At 41.5% G+C, this 21,769-nt stretch overlaps 1 protein-coding gene across 2 annotated transcripts in view; it reads left to right on the forward strand.

Moving 5' to 3' along the window:
• Positions 1 to 21,769, forward strand: part of LOC139454597 (NEDD4-binding protein 1-like) — a 34,426-nt gene that overhangs the window by 3,343 nt on the left and 9,314 nt on the right. For both annotated transcript variants that reach the window (XM_071236416.1, XM_071236417.1), the window contains exons 2-4: positions 14,949 to 16,450; positions 18,735 to 18,968; positions 20,821 to 20,928. In XM_071236416.1, the coding sequence (XP_071092517.1) occupies positions 14,949 to 16,450; positions 18,735 to 18,968; positions 20,821 to 20,928 (1,844 nt within the window). The remainder of the gene's footprint in view (positions 1 to 14,948; positions 16,451 to 18,734; positions 18,969 to 20,820; positions 20,929 to 21,769) is intronic.

Raw genomic sequence — 21,769 nt, forward strand, 5'->3', positions numbered from 1 at the left:
GAGAAGCTGTCTGATTTGTGTAGGGGACAAACACAATGAATTTATCAAGGAGATGCCTCTGTTATTGTTTGGGTCTGAGAAGCTGTCTGATTTGTGTAGGGGACAAACACAATGACTTGTTTCACGGAGATGCCTCTGTTATTGTTTGGGTCTGAGAAGCTGTCTGATTTGTGTAGGGGACAAACACAATGACTTGTTTCATGGAGATGCCTCTGTTATTGTTTGGGTCTGAGAAGCTGCCTGATTTGTGTAGGGGACAAACACAATGACTTGTTTCATGGAGATGCCTCTGTTATTGTTTGGTTCTGAGAAGCTGTCTGATTTGTGTAGGGGACAAACACAATGAATTTATCAAGGAGATGCCTCTGTTATTGTTTGGGTCTGAGAAGCTGTCTGATTTGTGTAGGGGACAAACACAATGACTTGTTTCACGGAGATGCCTCTGTTATTGTTTGGGTCTGAGAAGCTGTCTGATTTGTGTAGGGGACAAACACAATGACTTGTTTCATGGAGATGCCTCTGTTATTGTTTGGGTCTGAGAAGCTGTCTGATTTGTGTAGGGGACAAACACAATGACTTGTTTCACGGAGATGCCTCTGTTATTGTTTGGGTCTGAGAAGCTGTCTGATTTGTGTAGGGGACAAACACAATGACTTGTTTCACGGAGATGCCTCTGTTATTGTTTGGTTCTGAGAAGCTGTCTGATTTGTGTAGGGGACAAATAATACTCTTGCCCCAGCTGCTAGGAAATATACCACTGTCATAAAGTTTATTGAATAGTTTTGTTATTAATGGTGAGACATAGTTCTGGGCCAGGAGATTTGCTTGTTTTGAACAATTTCCAACTTGCATTAATTTCCTCTTGTGTAAAAGCCAGGTTCGATTCCAGACATGGGTACAATGTGTGAAGCCCATTTCTGGTGTCCCCCGCCGTGATATTGCTGGAATATTGCTAAAAGCGGCGTAAAATCAAACTCACTCACTCACTCTTGTGTAAAAGTGTCATTTAATTCACATAAATAGTCACTGTCATCTGGGGCTGTGTATTCTAGGGCTGTTACGATTCACTCGCGTATTCGGTGAATCGAACTGTAACCATTCATGAATTGAATTCGTTATTCATGGCCACTAGAATCAAATATTTATGAATATGCTATCATATATATTTACATACCCTGTACCTAAAAATATCCATAACAACATATTATATGCATAGATTCTTTCAATGACAATACTCTATTCTAATAATATTTTATTTGATAGAATTGTTTTCACTGGTCCTATATAAGTGCAGTATATAAATGTATAATTTATTAATAATTACCAAACCATGTCAAATAAATTATGTTGTTATTGTTTCACTGAATATGATAAATAATACATAAACTGCTGACTTGTTATTGTAATTGTTAATTAATATTTGTATTCGTTACCCTATATTCGTGATATGAATCGTATTCGCCTCATAGTGTATTCGTTGCAGCCCTAGTGTATTCCCCTATTGGGTCACTGTAATCATAGCGGCAGTCAGAATTACAGTTCAACAGGTTATTAAAATGTTCAAACCACTGGTCTACTGTTATGCTGGAAGGATTTTTATGATTTACTCTGCAGGAGTTTAACACTTTCAAAAAAGATTTTGAATCATGTCTGGATGCACTGAGAATTTCCCTCTGTTTATCACTGTTAATGGCAATAATCTTCCTTTTTCAAATAAAATGTTTCTTTAAATTTCCTTTTACATTCCATATATATTTCCTATGGAGCCTTAGAGCTGTTTATTTCTTTTGTTTTAATACTTCCAGCTGATCATCCTATCATGGTTAACATTTATACTAAGTTATCTTATAATAATTAGATCTACATCAAGTGCTTTTATGAGTTATCATGGTGTAATATTTATACATCATTTCATATAATTATAGTTTAGCAAGTAATAATTATCATTAGGTAAAATGCATATATAAAATATCAGCAGTTTCAGTTATAGCTTTTTAGATGGTTGCTAGCCTAAGGTAATGGGAGCGCATCTTCTAGACATACTATTCAATCAGACAAGTGTTTAATTGATTTGAAGCTTTTAGATAAATGCTAGCCTAAGGTATCAAGATTCCATCTCCCAGACAAAGGATATTTATTTAAGTATATCTGTCATCACCTACCGGGGTATATTAGAATAACATCACTTCAATTAAGACTCATTAAGGATTAGCCCCCATACAAGCTCGTCTATAGTGCATTAAGGATTAGCCCCCATACAAGCTCGTCTATAGGGCATTAAGGATTAGCCCCCACACAAGCTCATCTATAGTGACACCCTAATCTCTTTCAAAGCATCCAGTAAATATGTCAACAAGATCACATTCCTTTTTATTGTTCAAATTTCTGTTAAATACATACTGTAGGCAGGTTTTAAGGACTATCAAATACTTAAAAGCTCCAACGACCTAACTAAGGCAGGCAAACAAATAACCTTCTTGTGGATCCCCGCCCACGTAGGAATATACGGTAATGAAAACGCCGATGAAGCAGCTAAACTATCCCTCAAAATCCCAGAAATAAGCTTAAACTTACCCATCTCAAAATCAGAAATTAAAAGTGTAAACAAGCAAAAAATCACAAAAAATGGCATAACCTTTATCTAAACTCAAGTAGCCAAATCAAAAAAGTGCTCAGCAAACCACTAACCAAACCAAAAATTCTCCATCCATCAAAACAAATCGACAGAGTAATCACTAAACTCCAAACAGGACACACCAACCTAAATAACCACCTAAACAAAATAAAAAAACACACTACAGGTAACTGCCCACATTGCAAACAACTAGAAACCCCAGAACACGCACTCATCCACTGCACACACTACCTCACACATCGAACCGCATTACAAACCACCCTCAATCTAAACAAGGCTCTCACTCTAGAAGCAATACTAAACCCACAAAATAAACTAGAAAACTTCAAGGCCTTAGGCGTATTCTTAATCAAAACGGAACTAATAAAACGCATCTAAAAACATAATAACCTACCAAATCAAAATCACATAAACAAACAAACACCCACCATACCCAGCTCCCTTATTTCTCCTCCCCAACCCCATCGGTATCTATTCCAAATCTCAAAATTCCCAAATTATATATAAGCAACCCCTAAAGCTCCCTCTTAGGGTTGCACAGACCACCTTCGCCCCTTTCGGAAACACATTAAATGGCCTGGCCGGGCCCGTGTGCGAAATACGCATCAGTCGGAAAGCGCACGTTAAATCTCCAAAGTAAGTAAGTAAGTAGGTAAAGTTTTAAGGAGAGAAGGGGTTTGACTCTCTTACCAAGCAGACCTCTCTCCCACAGCCCAGAGTGTGTACCGACTCTCTGTGGCACCCTCAGTTATTATCTAAGTATATTGTAAATTGTTAATTGTTTTTGTAAATAAAATTGTGATTAGTCTCCTTTGACTCTGGCTCTTTGCTGACTAATTCCCCAAGAAAACCAGCACATCATTTGGAAGGTATTGTTCACCCAGAACAGTTCCATGATAATTTGGCGGAGAATCATCGTTTTCGGAACAACGGAGTCCAGGAACTAACTACAACCAGCTACAAGAAACCATTGGAGGACATGTCCATCCGTGATCATCTGATGGAATAACAAGCAAGCTGCATCTACCTCTGACCTCAACACTGGATTAAAGACAACCAACTCCTGCACAAAGACACCAACAAAGGAAGAAAAAGTCTTCAAATATTGTAAGTACTACATTGTTGATTACTTGTCTTTCTTTAATTTAGTACGGTACATACTAATAGGTGTCATGGCAAATATGGAGTCTGGTATGGAAAGTAACTTTGAAAGTGAAATTCCAACAGTGTCTTTATTTACGCCCCTTGCCAACAGTGTAATTCAGGCAAAATTTGGCACAAAAACAACAAATTGTTTAGTAGATACAGGGGCATCCATTTGTTGTATTTCGTCTGCTTTTCTGAGCACAGCTTTTGAAAACCTTACTCTTGGAAACTCACCCTTTCCACAGGTTAAAGGTGTTGACGGCGAATTGCACAAAGTGTTAGGTTCAGTTTTGTTAGATTTTGTCATTGAGGATCAGGAATTTTCTCAAAGATTCCATATTCTGCCTACACTTCCAGAAGCATTGATACTAGGTGAAAACTTCCTTGATGACAATGATATCATGTCTTATATTATAGCTGTCATTCCTTGATACTTAACAACAGCACCTCAGATAGGCAGAATATCAATTTCAAAGCCAATTCAGTGCAAGAGATTAGTGGATTAGCAAAAACAATAGATCAGATTTACATCCCCCCTCAGAGTGAAATTCATTTCAAGGTTAGACTATCAGAGCCCAAAGAGGATTCCCTCATCCTGATTGAACCCATTGCTTCCCTCACTGCTCATTCTGAAGTAGCAGGTGGTAGAACTCTTTCCAAAGTGAAATGCAAGACTGCTACATTAAGGCGTATGAATCCCTCACAAGAAGAAAAGGTTCTTGACAAGCGCACAGTTGTAGGCAAATTTAGTTACATTGACAAAGACTCTGTTTTTGAAATCGACTCTGACCAACCATTCATCAGCACCGTTAACACCGACAATGAGAAGAGAGACAATGACACCAGGGATTATGTTAAAATTGCACAAGAATTAGGATTTGATTTGACCAATACACAACTGACTCCAGATCAACGACACAGACTACTTAGATTTTTGGGACAAAATAGAGACATGTTTTCAACGAGTCTTGCAGATGTAGGAAAGGCTGACATGCACCAACATATCATTGAGACTGGCGACCACCCACCCGTTAAGTGTAGACCATATCGCCAATCTCCTCATCTCCAAAAAGTCACTGAAGAACTTATAGATGATTTTCTGAAGTATGATTTGTTTGTGACTACAGAAAGTTGAATTCTGTCACTTTACCAATGTCACGGCCTCTTCCTGTTTTCGATGATGATGTTGATAACATCGCCAATGCACAAGCTAAGATCTTCTCTACTTTAGACCTTGCTAATGGCTTCTTCCAAGTGCCATTACATGAAGATTCAAAGCATAAAACTGCTTTCGTCACCCATCAAGGCCTTTATCAATTCAAACGATTGCCCCAAGGTTTGACAAATTCTCCACTTTGTTTTCAACAGCTCATGAGCAAAGTGCTACGAAAATTGCTTTTTAAGGTTGCGCTGATCTACATTGATGATTTGATAATTTACAGCAAAAACTTTGAAGAGCATCTCCAACATTTGGAGCAAGTAGTTTACTATCTGAAACAGGCAAAATTAACACTAAAGCCATCCAAATGCAATTTTGCAACGGACAAAGTTTCTTTTCTGGGTCATGTTTTATCATGTGGAGGTGTTCAAGTTGATGACAAAAAGATTGAAGCAATTAGAACCTTTCCAGTGCCCAAATCACAAAAGCAGATCCGCTCCTTCTTAGGTCTCACAAACTTCTACAGGAAGTATATGAAAAATTACGCTCACATAGCGCTTCCACTGAATGCCTTGCTAAAGAAGCATTCGGAGGCAGAAGTAGGAAAGAAACCAAAGTTCCAATGGTCACTTGAGTGTGATCAGGCTTTCAACACACTCAAACATGCTATGAGTAATACACCTGTTCTGGCGTTTCCAAATTTTGACAAAGAATTTCTTCTTGCAACTGATGCCAGTGATATGAGCATAGGTTTTGTTTTGAGTCAAAAAGACGAGAAAAATAATGAACATCCAATAGCTTTTGGTGGTAGAGCTCTTCATGGCAGCGAAAAGAACTGGAGCATTACAGAAATGGAAGGCTTAGCTCTAGTTGAAGCCATTAGATCCTTTCGTCCATACCTTGCAAATTCCAAATTCACAGTCTACACTGATCATATAGCATTGAAATGGCTGAAATCCATCAAGGATGCCACAGGTAGGTTAGGGCAATGGTCTTTGGAACTTTCTACCTACATTTTTGACATTGTTCACCACAGCGGCAAAGCCAATGGGAATGCCGATGCACTCTCACGTAGGGAATATGAGGAAAATATAAACTGTAATGATCAGAAGGAAGAAGATGCTGAGAAAACAGTCTTCTCAGTAACTTCAACTCAGCAAAGCAAATCAACTAGCAGTACAATCTTGCCAAACACCCATTCATCCACACAGGTCACACAGACAACTCAGACTGAGGATAATTGCACACCTATTGTCAATCACTTAGAATCAGACACACAGACAACACATTGGTCAGTCACCTTTGAATATGAAGAAGATTATCAGTACCAGTTAATGTTGTCGCAGCATTACATGCTACAAATGCTGATGTTACCCAAGACACATTGGTTGAAGTAAGTATAAAAGAACATCCAAATTTTCGTCACCTACAAAGGATTTGTCCAGATTTCATCCAAATCTTTGACTACAAAGAGGATGATGTCCTTCCACAAAATGAAAAGGATCGTCAAAAGATTCTTATCGAAGCCAATACTTTTGAAATTGATGAAGGCATCCTATACAGATTCGTTCCACAAAGACAGAAAGGCCATGCAGACAAGTTCATTAAACAGCTGGCAGTCCCAAGAACCCTCAGGAATCAAGTCCTGCGAACCTACCATGACTCAGAGTTTGGCGGTTGCCACCATGGGAAAGAAAGGATGCACAACACCATGACACCTAAGTACTACTGGCCCAAAATGTACAGCGATATTGCTACTTATGTCCAGACATGTGAGGTATGTCAACAGACCAAGAGGCACTACCATGGCAAGAAGGCACCACTTCGTCCACTACCTGTAGAAGAGGTATTCACCCGATGGCACGTTGACATTCTCGATCCCCTGCTAACAACACCAGATAAGTACAAGTACATTTTGGTCATCACAGATGCATCATCCAGATGGTGTGAAGCCTTTCCACTTCGGACCCAAGAAGCCAAAGAAGTAGCAGATGTTCTCGTCAGAGAAATATTTTGTCGGTATGGCGCTCCAAGGACCTTAATTTCAGACAGAGATCAGAACTTCATGTCCAAACTCATCAAAGCAATTTGTGAAATTTGGCAATTAAATTTACCCATACCAGCCCATACCATCCTCAAACTAACAGCTGTGTAGAAAGGCTCAATTCCTATATCAATCAGTCACTAAGAGCCTATTGTAACAAGTCTCAAAATGATTGGCCCCGTTTTACTCCTGGCATCATGATGGCCTATCGGATGGCCCCAAATTCATCAACACAAAAATCCCCATATGTTATGCTTTTTGGCCGAGAAATGAGAGCTCCACAAGATGTAGCATTAATTCCAAAAGAGAATTTAGGCCACAATAACAAAATCTTTCAAATTTGCTTGAGGAGCTTGAAATCACTAGAACAATCGCAGCTGAAAACACTGCTCGGGCTAAGGAGGTGTATTCAGAACAATACAATAGAAAGGCTAAAGAACCAGAATTTGCCCCAGGTCAAAGAGTTTGGCTTTACTGTCAAAAAGTTGTAAAAGGTCTTTCCAACAAATTAACCAAAAAGTGGTATGGTAGCTATTATATCATCCATACAGGTCCAAATTATACCTACAAACTACGCCGAAGTTCTGACGACAAAAACACAAACCACTGGTCCTTGCCAACCGTCTGAAGCCATATTTTGATCCTGCTGATCGTCCACAGTATCCTCCAGAACCATACCTCAATGACACCAGTAACATAGATTCAGGAGTCATGGATGACAATGAGGAACCAGTCAATGATTCACAGCTTGACGGCAACAATTCCCCATCAACAAGTTCAACTTACCAAGCGGCTGATCAATCCCCTCCACAACAGAAAGGTAACAAGGTAAATTCCAAAACTAAGGCAGGCACTTCCGGCAACAAGAATTTGAAGCAAATAACCACAACAAAGAAGAAAAACCCTGCTCGAAGTACAACAGAAAAACCTACCAGTCCCACGGCAATAATGAAGGAAAATCATGCCACACCAGGTCCTAATGCTCCAACCAAGGTAAATGAAAAGGTAAACAAAAGGAAAAGAGGAGTGAATAGTAAGCATCACCAGCCCAAATCCAGAAAACAACCTGACGACAGCCCGGTACAACCTCCAAGTCCAACATCAGGTAATCAAACCAAGGATATCCCTCAGGTTTTCAATCCAGAGGACATCCACTCAATTGTAAGTTCCAAGAGGGCAAATGGCAAATGGCAAAATCTACTACAGAGTAAAATGGAAGGATCAGGAAAGAGGAAACACATGGGAGTATGGCAGCAACATTCCAGACTCCATTCGGAGAGAATTTCACCTCAAAAGAAGTATGTCAGGAAAACGATGAAAATGTCCACGGAAGAATCATAAGTTTTTTGACCAAAAGGAATCAGCACAAGACAATAAATCAGTCAATGTTCTGTCAGGTAATTCAATGTCAGGGAATGTCCATCAAGAGAACACCAAACAATGCATAGAATTAGACGTCAAACCATATCCGTTTTTCCAAAACACCTACGAAAAGTAGATCATGAAATAGAAAGAGTTATGGGCATTGAAATTATTCAAGGAGACTGCTATGTCAAGGTCTCATATGGAGATGATCATCATGATTACCAAACACGCTATTTTGAAAGTGTTCCTCCCCACCTCATACAGCGCTACCTTGATGATAGCTGGAAGGATCTTTCTAAGTGGCCTGTTAAAGTAGACAGTTGTCCATATGATCCGACTCAACTATCAATCTATAAATCCAAAAGGGTTATTTTTCCACATGGGGACTTGGGAAACATTGACAGGTTTTACTACCGTGCTACAACCATACACTATAGACGCAGTCTACCATTTCATGATCAACTCCCCATATATGCCTGTGAATGCCAATTGAAAATATTCTTGTGCAAAATACAAAATCTCCTAAATAAACGGTGCAAAACACAAAACAGCTATTAGATGTATCATGTTATGTTTATTTATGTCAAGTCTTTTCACTCTGGGTCACCAGTTTCTCAAGTTGGGAACAAATGGCATCAGCCTGATCATCTGAGTTATTTGTATCACAACAAATTTTGAGCATTCACCTGATCAGCCAATCTCAAAAGCGAAGTGAAACGAACCAAACCAAAGAAAACCTTATCGCGAATTGAAATGAAAACTAAAAGCGAATCAAACCGAATTGAAACGAACCGTATCGCAAATCGAAATGAAGTGAACCAAACCAAACCATACCGTGAATCGAAACAAAACCGAACCTTATCGCAAATTGAAATGAAATGAACCAAACCAAAGCAACCCATACTGCGAATCGTACCGAAGCAAATCAAACTATACTACTCAAAATTTGATAAGGATCGTAGATATTTTTCTAAATAAAAAAACAAAACAACTGCATAACTGGCAATATTGTGTTCAAGTGAAATCAAAAACGTCTCCAACACACGTGCACGTCCATTTCATGCCATGGGAAATGCGTTTCACATCACAGTTCATGCTTTTGCTACCATTGCACGATTTCCAATCAGGCAACGGTGTCTGATTCATTCTGAAACTGTAAACTGAATTGAGTGTTTACACTACGTTTATCTACGCAATGCCCCCTCAACATGTAAGGCGTCGCCTGACGACAGAACAACTGGGCAGATGTATTGGAATGCTTGATGCTGGCTATTCACAACGTGACGTTGCCAATGCACTAAACGTCAGCCAGAGCGTTGTAAGCAGGGCCTGGTCCCGACAGCAAAATTTTGGTACAGCAGCACACCGACATGGGGGTGGTCGTCAGAGGTCGACAACCCAACGCCAAGATCATTTTGTGGCACTTCAGGCACGACGTCATCCCTTCTGGACAGCAACCAGCCTACGTAACGACCTCCTGAACGCCTCGGGGGTGAATGTGTCAACTCAGACGATACGGAATCGTCTTCACAATGCAGGTCTCTACTCGAGAAGGGCATGTGTCCAAATCCCCCTGACTGTTCGACACTGGCGGGAGTGATTGGAATGGGCTGAAGATCATGTCACTTGGACACGGAACGATTGGGTTCCAGTTCTCTTCACCGATGAGTCCAGGTATTGTTTGGACTTTACAGACAGGAGGCAGCGGGTGTGGTGACGACAACGTGAACGTTTCCATGATGCCAACATCTGTGAACATGACCGTTATGGTGGTGGTTCCATCATGGTCTGGGGTGGAATCAACAGAGATGGAAGGACAGATCTTCATGTCCTGGAGAGAGGAACAATGACGGGGGTGAGGTACCGGGATGAGATCCTCGATGTGTACGTCAGACCCTACGCTGGTGCTGTTGGCCCTGAGTTCATCCTGATGGATGATAACGCCCGTCCTCATCGCGCCAGGGTGGTTGAGCAGTACCTTGAGCAGGAGACAATTGTCCGCATGGATTGGCCAGCGCGCTCGCCGGACTTGAACCCGATTGAGCATGTCTGGAACATGCTGCAGGTTGCCCTTTCACGTCGTAGAGCACAACCCACGACTTTGGCAGAGCTCGGACATGCCCTCGTGGAAGAGTGGAACAACCTTCCCATTGGGAACATCCGGGTGCTTATTGACAGCATATCTCGACGTTGTCAGGCCGTCATTGCTGCAAGGGGAGGTCATACTCGATATTGACACTTCATCGACTAAGTGTAATGATGGACTATCCCTCATAACTGTGTAATTCTTTCTCTTGTTTGCTGTTAACATTTTTTAATGAAATGCCTTTTGGTGTTTGCAGAATTCAGACATTCCATATTGATACAAGTTCATGCCGTTCATGAATTTTCATTCATAACATGATTAAACACGTTTCTGAGTCAGAGTCATGTCTTTTGTTATGTTTGTGGTAACTTACACACATATCACCTAGTGATCCTTATCAAATTTTGAGTAGTATATATAGCAAACCGAATGAAACCGAACCGTATCGCATTGAACCGAATTGAACTGAACGAAAATTGAAACGAAGCGAAGAGAAACAAACCAAATTGAAATAAACCAAACCTAACAACTGAGATGAACCAAAACAAAGAAAAGGCAAACCAACAAAACTAACAAATTATTCTAAAAAGGATATACAAAGGTTCTAACACCTTTTGTGTACCTTATTAGTGTAATAAATCAATGCACTTGTTATATGTACATGCACATATATGTATAAAGCATTTAATGATAGTATCCGAAAATAGGATATTTTTTCCATGATACACTTTTTTGCCACCAATACATTCGTCCTGGTCATGACACCATTTAGTAATAATTATGTACTGATCTTTTACGTCATAATTATCATATTTGTTTTATTTTCTAGTTATTACAGACAAACCGAGGAAGTATATATATGTGCCATATTTTTTTTAACATGCTAACTCTCTTTTCTTTGTTTCCATGTAAAACCTCTAATGGACACAGCCAACTATCCTCAAACCCCAATCCAGGATGTGGAACTCAAGGCCTCATACATCACCGATAAAACCACCGAGTGCCAAGACAAGCCAGCTCCACCTCAAGATTCCCTGATGACAGCAGAAAGATCATTTACATCATGTTTCGTGATACCAAAGAGACTCTTTAATAATTATTATTCACTACTACCAGTTTAATTTTATACTATCTAAGCCTTAATTATTTTTATTTTACACGTTTGGGGTCCAAACTTTTTCAGACGGAGGGGAAGTTATCATGGTTAACATTTATACTAAGTTATCTTATAATAATTAGATCTACATCAAGTGCTTTTATGAGTTATCATGGTGTAATATTTATACATCATTTCATATAATTGTAGTTTAGCAAGTAATAATTATCATTAGGTAAAAATGCATATATAAAATAGCAGTAGTTTCAGTTATAGCTTTTTAGATGGTTGCTAGCCTAAGGTAATGGGAGTGCATCTTCTAGACATACTATTCAATAAGACAAGTGTTACGTCTACATAGTTTAATTGATTTGAAGCTTTTAGATAAATGCTAGCCTAAGGTATCAAGATTCCATCTCCCAGACAAAGGATATTTATTTAAGTATATCTGTCATCACCTACCGGGGTATATTAGAATAACATCACTTCAATTAAGACTCATTAAGCCCCCATACAAGCTCGTCTATAGTGCATTAAGGATTAGCCCCCATACAAGCTCATCTATAGTGACACCCTAATCTCTTTCAAAGCATCCAGTAAATATGTCAACAAGATCACATTCCTTTTTATTGTTCAAATTTCTGTTAAATACATACTGTAGGCAGGGTTTAAGGAGAGAAGGGGTTTGACTCTCTTACCAAGCAGACCTCTCTCCCACAGCCCAGAGTGTGTACTGACTCTCTGTGGCACCCTCAGTTATTATCTAAGTATATTGTAAATTGATAATTGTTTTTGTAAATAAAATTGTGATTAGTCTCCTTTGACTCTGGCTCTTTGCTGACTAATTCCCCAAGAAAACCAGCACGACATTTGGAAGGTATTGTTCACCCAGAACAGTTCCATGATAATCCCACCAAGGTAGCTGTGGTGGTATGTCAGTTAGCTTACTACCTTTGTACACATTTTTAAAGTAGCTACACTGTCTTCTACATTTTCTTCAATCTGTTTGTATATACTGTCACAGTATGTTAAAAAGAGATCTTGGAAATTCACCATAAATAATTTACTGTTATATGGGCACCATGTATACTTGGTCCATCTTTCTTGCTGAGCTGAATCTTGATGGGCTTCATTACCAATATGACGATTATTAAAAACATTGGGGTTGCTGTTGGATTCCTCAGAGTAATTAAGTGGAAAGTCAATAGTACAGGACAGAGGGAAGTACTGAATTTGTCTGTCTGTCTGTATAAAAGAGTTTAGGCATAGAAAATAGGGCAGGGACGAGTCGAGAGCTTTTTGCATGTTTTAATTTGAGTGACATCTTTTTTTCCTATTTTTATTTTTTTTTCAATTAGGTTTTAGATAATAATGATAGGATACATGTAATTAATGTTCAATTGAGTATCTGAAAAATAAGATATGTTACATTATAATATTTGGATCAGGGACAGCCATGTTTTAATTAAATCCAGGAAAATATTTCCTCATAAACAAACAAATATAAACATGATTAACTTAAAAGAACATTTATTAGCATTTTTTTACATTTTAAGAAAGGTAATCTACATGATCTACTTGTGAATAGTCTTGAAAATGAAATGAAATATCTTAAAATACATTTCTGCAAACAAACTAATTGTTGTACAGGTCAAGTGGGAGATTTTCACCCATATATCGGGTAGCAAACGAACTGATACAATTAGACCTAGCTAGCTGATAAATATTAAATGTTTTGACCTGTGAAGATCCTGGGTAGAATAGGTCTTTAGCAACCCATACTTGCCGTAAAAGGCGACTATGCTTGTTGTAAGAGGCGACTAACAGGATCGGGTGGTCAGACTCGCGGACTTGGTTGAAGCATGGCATAGATCCCGATTGCGTGGATCAATGCTCATGATATCACTCACTGGATTGTCTGGTCCACACATATAGCTGGAATATTGCTGAGTGCGGCGTTAAAAAACCAACCAACCAACCCATGAAATGTTTCAAGCTCGGGCGTCATGTTTTCAGACAGCCATTTTATCAGGATTACTTGCGCTATGACTTGCTTCACTCTGACATTGTACTTACTCAGATGATGGCTTGTATTTTACATAAAGTTCTTTTAAAAGTTTTATAAATGAGTTGGATGTTTTACAATTGTTCTTGTGATTAGCGAGAAATTATGAACGTAGGCATTCGAAAACCCTTAACATGGGGATATGTGATCTGTTGTTGCATGCTCCATATTGCTTCCCATCTATAATGTAATCCATTTGGATCCCCAGTATCCCATTTTTGGGAGCACCTTTAGAATACAGTACCAACTTTCGTGTGGACGATCTCTGCTGTAGGTCACATGTCTCAAAGACAAGCAAACTGTTGTGATTGTGATTGTGAGAATACGTCGGATGCAAACTTGCGAACTTCGGATTGTTTTCACAACAGCTAACCGAGTTAACTACATCCACGCTGTGAAACCAAATAAAATTTTCCTAGTCATGCATACAATGTTACAGAACTGAATATAAAGGGTTAAATAGGTGACAGCCTCTTACGAAGGTTAGGGTTAGTACTGGTGTCTCGTGACTTTAGTCTACACACTCTTATGAGTGATCCCGATGGCATTTTGTACACTTGTCCCATTCTGTAATCTACAAGATACCAAGTGGTGAGGAATGAGCCGATATGGCCCGAACTGAAAACGTCTCCAGGCGACGGCCATCGTACTTGCATGAATGACATTTTATTTAATAATTCATTGGGTGATTTTTGTGAGAGAAGAGTGTGGTGGGGAACACTGTCAGGGTAATGTGAATAGTAGTAATGAACTGGGGAGGCATCAGCATGGCTTGTGACAACACACGGGGGAGTGTGCTTTTGAATCAGTTTTGAATAAATGTTGCGGGTGAAAGTGGCTTGTATGAATGTTCCAGGAGAATTTCAAGTAGCCGAAATATTTGTCACTAAACCATTTCACCCTGTTTTCTCAACATTTTTGTATGAAGTATGTTAGGAGCAGCTATAGAATCTATAATAGCCACTAAACGGGTACCTAACCCTAATGATTGTAAAGCCAGGTTTGATAGATCGTGAAGGGGATCCAAGGACTAAGGATAGAGTTTGGGTAATCCAATAGCCACAAAACAGATACCTGACCCTTATGATCGTTAAGGGGTGATCGATTGTAAAAGGGATTGCAATACACATGATACAGTCTTGTGCATCGTAAAATATTGTCGTAAAAGAATAGTTATGGAACTGAAAAACTGAGAACTTGGGGCACACTACTCTGGTGTCATATGTCCAATGGCCCATGTCTTGCTTTATCATTACTCGTAACGAAATCCACCTATTTGATTGGTCCAAGTGACTGTCTTAGTGTTTCATATTTGGTAATATTTCTAATGACCTGTACTTTTCATTTTCCAGAGTTACATTCTTGGCCTAAGTGACCCAGAAGAAACAAAGGTCATTAAGTGCTCTGCCGACTTTCTTGACGATGAAATTCTTGAAAACGTAGAAAAAAACACAAATGCTGTGTTGATAAGACAATCCTCCGACAGCATCAAGATCAGTGGTAATGAACTGGCCGTTACTCTGGCTCTGTCAGCCCTGGAGGAACTGACCGGGTGTAGCAGTGACGCCATTGAAGTGGACAGCCCTGAGATCACTTCCTGCAATGACCCCAGTTCCCAGAATGCCAAGGGCAGGGCTGCCTCTCAGAGACTGGATGACAAGTTGGAGGAGACGTTTGGAGAACACAGTGGGTCACTCCACTACCCCGACAAGATCAAGCGGGTCTTTCTGGAGGTGGGACAGCGTCAGACGGAAGACGTGTCGGACCAACAGCTCCACGGCTCAGGTGTTAGGAAAACAGCATCTGAGGTTATTGTGCGAGCGAGGGGTGAAGATACAAGAAAGGTATTTACTGCTCCAGTATGCCGGAAGAAATCATCAGATGAGGTTGATGAACTTTTGGGGAAGACAATGGAAGATGGCGTGTCTGGTAGGAGACCTAGTGAAGAGGTTTCCACGGTGACGGAGCAGTTCACATCAGCAGCACACATTAGTCCGAGAAGGAAAGGTCAGGGTTCAGATGCTGAAGAGCTGAAGGGGTTTGCTGCATCTGTTGGTTACACAGATGAGGAGATTGAGGAGGGGTTTCTTTATGCTCCCCCACCCATGAAGCCAGCCGATTTCCTCAGTCTGTTGATGAAGGTGAAGGAAGGGAAGGAGAGGCTGGGCGTTGGGACAGATGCCAGCCAGGCTGGTACTGAGGAGTTTAAGGACGATGTGGTGTGTTTGGATGATGACATCATGATAGTGGAGGATCATTTCCAGTGTGACGAAGACAAACAGACAACTAAAGGTGCCAGCAAACAAGGGGGTTTGTCACAAAGGGATAAACAGAAAAATGAGCAGAAGCAGAAAGACTTGGAAGCAGCTTTCCGCCAACAACAGAGCCGCGGAGACAGGACAAAACAACTGAAAGCAAAATCACCAAAGCACCAAAGTGTTTCAGGCACAAAGCGAAAATCAGATCCAGATTCGGATCAAGAACAGACTTGTGTGATGAAGCTTTGGGAAGCTGCCCCAGACTTGCCTGATAGGATGCCTCAGGTCCCACCCAGACAACAGAGACTTGTGGCATCGGCACAGGATGCACAACATACAGCACTTGGTGCATCAGCGCGGGCGGTACCTCAGGTACGACACGAGGCACAGAGAGGAGGGGGTGCACCACAGCAACAACAGCCAGTGCCGGTTCCTCTCATGTCTGTCAACATGCCGAGAGCTGCGCCCCCTGTTGCTGTCCCAGTGCTAGGTTACAGTGCATCAGATGGTTTGGCTCCAGTATCTACACAGCAAAACATTCATACAAAGGATGGTCTTCGTTACGTCATCATCGATGGGAGTAATGTTGCCATGTTGTGAGTGCAAAACAGTATCTGCCTCGTTTTTCGCTTATGATGTTCAAATTTCCTATACCATTGTGCAGAAAAGTTCCATATCTCAAGAAACAAATCACCGCCTCTGTAGTCTAGTAGTAGAGCATCAGCCCGAGAGCAGAAGGTTGTGGGTTCAAACCCCGGCCACGTCATACCAAAAGACGTTAAAAGATGGTACTTGTTGTTACCCTGTCTGGCGCTCGGCATTAAGGGGCTAAAACATGGACTGGTCGGCTCGGAGTCAGTATACTGTGTCTGAGTGGGGTGCCTCATGGTATCTCAGTGGGCTACCACACACACACACACACACACACACACACACACACACACACCCACACCCACACACACACACACACACACACACACCCATACACACACACACCATTCCTGTACTCATGCCTTCTATTTAAGTTGTAAAACATGTGCATCATTCAGGCTTTCCTCCCACATTATGCTGACACGCTGTGATACTAACCCCGCCGTTATATACCTCGAATAGTGTCCAGAGCGGCATTAAACCCACCTCACTCACTCACTCACTCCCTGCGGTGAACACAGTACTTCTGCCACAGGCCAGCAAGAAGTAATGATTCGTCAAATCTGAAACAGTCTATTCAACAAGTGTTTCATCTTTGTCATTTTTGAAAGGTCCTCAAGATAAACATAAAAACATACGTCATGGAAAAGGTGAACTGTCATTCAGAAATATCCTAAAACATGTAAAACATCCAAACTATTTCCATTTGCATATTTGTCCATCGTTTACAATGGTTGTGCATTTCCATGTGCAGACATCAAAGCCCTATAGAAATCTAGTGATATTTTGATGTTCATCATGTTGTGTTTATAGATATGTTGTCATACTGTCACTGTAGGTGGTGTAGTAGCACATTCTATCATCCAACTATTTGATATAAGAGCATGTGAAGCTTGAGTTAAACGTCTTGGCCAAATTACCTTCCTATGACTTAGTCAATCTGGGCAGAACATTCGATTCATGTGCATAAAGAAGGTCAGCAGGAAGGCGGGCACAAGTGGTGCCCATGGGATGCCTACTTCTTGACTAAATGTCTTCCCCCCACACAAATGTCTTCCCCCCACACAAATGTCTTCCCCCCCACACAAATGTCTTCACCCCACACAAATGTCTTCCCACCCACACAAATGTCTTCCCCCACACAAATGTCTTCCCCCCCACACAATTGTCTCACCCCCCACACACAAATGTCTCCCCCCCACACAAATGTCTCCCCCCCCACACAAATGTCTTCCCCCCCACACAAATGTCTTCCCCCACACACACAAATGTCTTCCCTCCACACAAATGTCTTCCTCACACAAATGTCTTCCCCCCACACAAATGTCTCCCCCCCCCCCACACAAATGTCTTCCCCCCCCACACACAAATGTCTTCCCCCACACAAATGTCTTCCCCCCCCACACACAAATGTCTTCCCTCCACACAAATGTCTTCCCCCACACAAATGTCTTCCCCCCACACAAATGTCTTCCCCCCACACAAATGTCTTCCCCCACACAAATGTCTTCCCCCCACACAAATGTCTTCCCCCACACATATGTCTTCCCCCCACACAAATGTCTTCCCCCCCACAAATGTCTTCCCCCCACACAAATGTCTTCCCCCCACACAAATGTCTTCAGAGAGGGAATCCTGCATGTCACATATTGTTTTCTCAGATGGCATTTTTGACAAATTGCTCCGAATATAGTTATGTGACTTGTTGATGGCCATCATGTGATGTAACAAAAGCCCCATGGATCAAGGAATCAAGTTTTTCCCAAAGTTTGTTATGTGGGATAGTAGTGTACAAAGTGGAAAATCAGATTTTTGCCAAAACTGAACTTGGTTCTTTTTTTAGATTGTAAAAAGTCAAGCAAATCCTTGAGTTTTTGAGAATCCACATGGTATTTATTCCACTTGTCTCAAATAATTTCTGTGAATATAGAAAGTCCTTCCTTGTTTGTTTCATCGTTGAGACAGGGACTTGGTGGCATCCACTCCCTCTGTACGGATATATAGGGAGCGTTGGAATCCAGTACACAAGAGGAATGGACATGGCTTCAGGTTTTTGAGTCAAGCCAAATGTTGATAACTGATGCATGATTTTGGCAGAATTCTTTCTCAGTTAACATACTGGCCTAACGTGTGGTGTGGCACTATGTGATCTGTCACTTGTACCAAGCTTCTGATCAAACAAGAACAGGCTGTGCCCAGTTACTGATGCATTGTAGGGCTTCTTTCCAGTCACGGCAACAGCAAGATCTTCTCCTGTAAAGGTATCCAGATTGCTGTGGACTACTTCCTGGACAGAGGTCACAAGGTCACAGTGTTCATCCCCGAGTGGCGGAAATACAGGAACTACCATGACAACAAGATCCGGGACCAGGACATCCTGCTGCGGCTGGAGGAATCGGAACACCTGGTGTTCACTCCATCCAGGAAGATACAGGGGAAGCTGGTGGCAAGCTATGACGACAGGTAGGTTGTGATGGCTAGCAGAGTCAGGTGAGCTATGACGACAGGTAGGTTGTGATGGCTAGCAGAGTCAGGTGAGCTATGACGACAGGTAGGTTGTGATGGCTAGCAGAGTCAGGTGAGCTATGACGACAGGTAGGTTGTGATGGCTAGCAGAGTCAGGTGAGCTATGACGACAGGTAGGTTGTGATGGCTAGCAGAGTCAGGTGAGCTATGACGACAGGTAGGTTGTGATGGCTAGCAGAGTCAGGTGAGCTATGACGACAGGTAGGTTGTGATGGCTAGCAGAGTCAGGTGAGCTATGACGACAGGTAGGTTGTGATGGCTAGCAGAGTCAGTTACGGACACAATGTTGTTAAGATCCCATTCTTTACTCCAATATTATCCTCTTTGTTTGAAGATCTGAGGACATCTTAGGAGGTCGCATCGGAAACTTTCTAATCAGCCAAACATCATTGAGGCTTCTAATTTCTCGGTGCAACTAAGCGAGGCATTCAGACAAGCACATCTGATTTCTGCTTCTCGTTCATCAGAAACATATAATCAGGTAGTTCTGAATGCAAAAAATTAAAGCAGGTCTAATAATGTGGATATTATATAAATCCTATCTTTTGTGAACACCATGGCACCTACACCTAAGAGGAGTACTATCGTGTGTGTATTTGTGTTCTGTATGCTGAGGATTATAGAATCAGGGTGGTTAAAGAAATGAAGCTGAATCATTTTATGAAGCTAGCATCTAACTGGACCAAGAACCCACACAGCATTTATTTAGATGAGGTAGTCACAGATGATCAGGTCTCACCTGTCCCCACCTCCTATGGAGATGTCATCATTTCTGTGATGAGAGGTGTGACATCGGACAATACAGGGGTACTGGTGGCAAGCTGTGATCACAGGTGGGTTGTGCTGTGATCACAGGTGGGTTGTGCTAGCAGGGCCCGGTAAGCTGTAATGACAGGTGGGTTGTGCTAGCAGGGCCAGGTAAGCTGTAATGACAGGTGGGTTGTGCTGTGATGACAGGTGGGTTGTGCCGTGATGACAGGTGGGTTGTGCCGTGATGACAGGTGGGTTGTGCTGTGATGACAGGTGGGTTGTGCTGTGATGACAGGTGGGTTGTGCTGTGATGACAGGTGGGTTGTGCTGTGATGACAGGTGGGTTGTGCCGTGATGACAGGTGGGTTGTGCCGTGATGACAGGTGGGTTGTGCCGTGATGACAGGTGGGTTGTGCTGTGATGACAGGTGGGTTGTGCTGTGATGACAGGTGGGTTGTGCTGTGATCACAGGTTGGTTGTGCTGTTATGACAGGTGGGTTGTGCTAGCAGGGCCAGGTAAGCTGTAATGACAGGTGGGTTGTGCTGTGATGACAGGTGGGTTGTGCCGTAATGACAGATGGGTTGTGCTGTGATGACAGGTGGGTTGTGCCGTGATGACAGGTGGGTTGTGCTGTGATGACAGGTGGGTTGTGCTGTGATGACAGGTGGGTTGTGCTGTGATGACAGGTGGGTTGTGCTGTGATGACAGGTGGGTTGTGCTAGCAGGGCCAGGTAAGCTGTGATGACAGGTGGGTTGTGCTGTGATCACAGGTGGGTTGTGCTAGCAGGGCCAGGTAAGCTGTAATGACAGGTGGGTTGTGCTAGCAGGGCCAGGTAAGCTGTGATAACAGGTGGGTTGTGCTGTGATGACAGGTGGGTTGTGCTGTGATGACAGGTGGGTTGTGCTAGCAGGGTCTGGTGAGCTGAGATTACAGGTAGGTGAGTCCAAGTCGTCCATCCTGACATCAACTCTGAGAACTGTTCATTTATTTTATGAAGTCTGATCATCTTTGCAGTTTGTCTTCATTTCTGTCAACAGATATATCTTAGGATTAGCTGAGAAGGAGGACTCGGTGATACTGTCCAATGACCAGTACCGCGACCTCATGAAGGAGAAAGCCAGCTGGAAGAAAATCATTGAGGAAAGGTAAGAACTGGGGGATATACTCATTTTAACATGTAGAATACAGACTACTCATACCATCATGTAGAATACAGCCTACTCATAACATCATGTAGAATACAGCCTTCTTGTAACATCATGTAGAATACAGCCTACTCATAATATCATGTAGAATACAAACTACTCATAACATCATGTAGAATACAGCCTACTCATAACATCATGTAGAATACAGCCTACTCATAACATCATGTAGAATACAGCCTACTCATAGCATCATGTAGAATACAGCCTTCTCATAATATCATGTAGAATACAGACTACTCATAACGTCATGTAGAATACAGCCTACTCATAACATCATGTAGAATACAGCCTACTCATAACGTCATGTAGAATACAGCCTACTCATAACATCATGTAGAATACAGCCTACTCATAACATCATGTAGAATACAGCCTACTCATAACATCATGTAGAATACAGCCTACTCATAACATCATGTAGAATACAGCCTACTCATAACATCATGTAGAATACAGCCTACTCATAACATCATGTAGAATACAGCCTACTCATAACATCATGTAGAATACAGCCTACTCATAACATCATGTAGAATACAGCCTACTCATAACATCATGTACAATGCAGCCTACTCATAACATCATGTAGAATACAGCCTACTCATAACATCATGTAGAATACAGCCTACTCATAACATCATGTAGAATACAGCCTACTCATAACATCATGTAGAATACAGCCTTCTCATAACATCATGTAGAATACAGCCTACTTTAACATGTAGAATACAGCCTACTCGTAGCATCATTTAGAATACAGCCTTCTCATAACATCATG

Source organism: Haliotis cracherodii, unplaced genomic scaffold (genome assembly GCF_022045235.1).
Source record: "Haliotis cracherodii isolate W230 unplaced genomic scaffold, xgHalCrac1.p SCAF_10, whole genome shotgun sequence".
Classification (NCBI taxonomy): Eukaryota; Metazoa; Mollusca; class Gastropoda; order Lepetellida; family Haliotidae; genus Haliotis; species Haliotis cracherodii.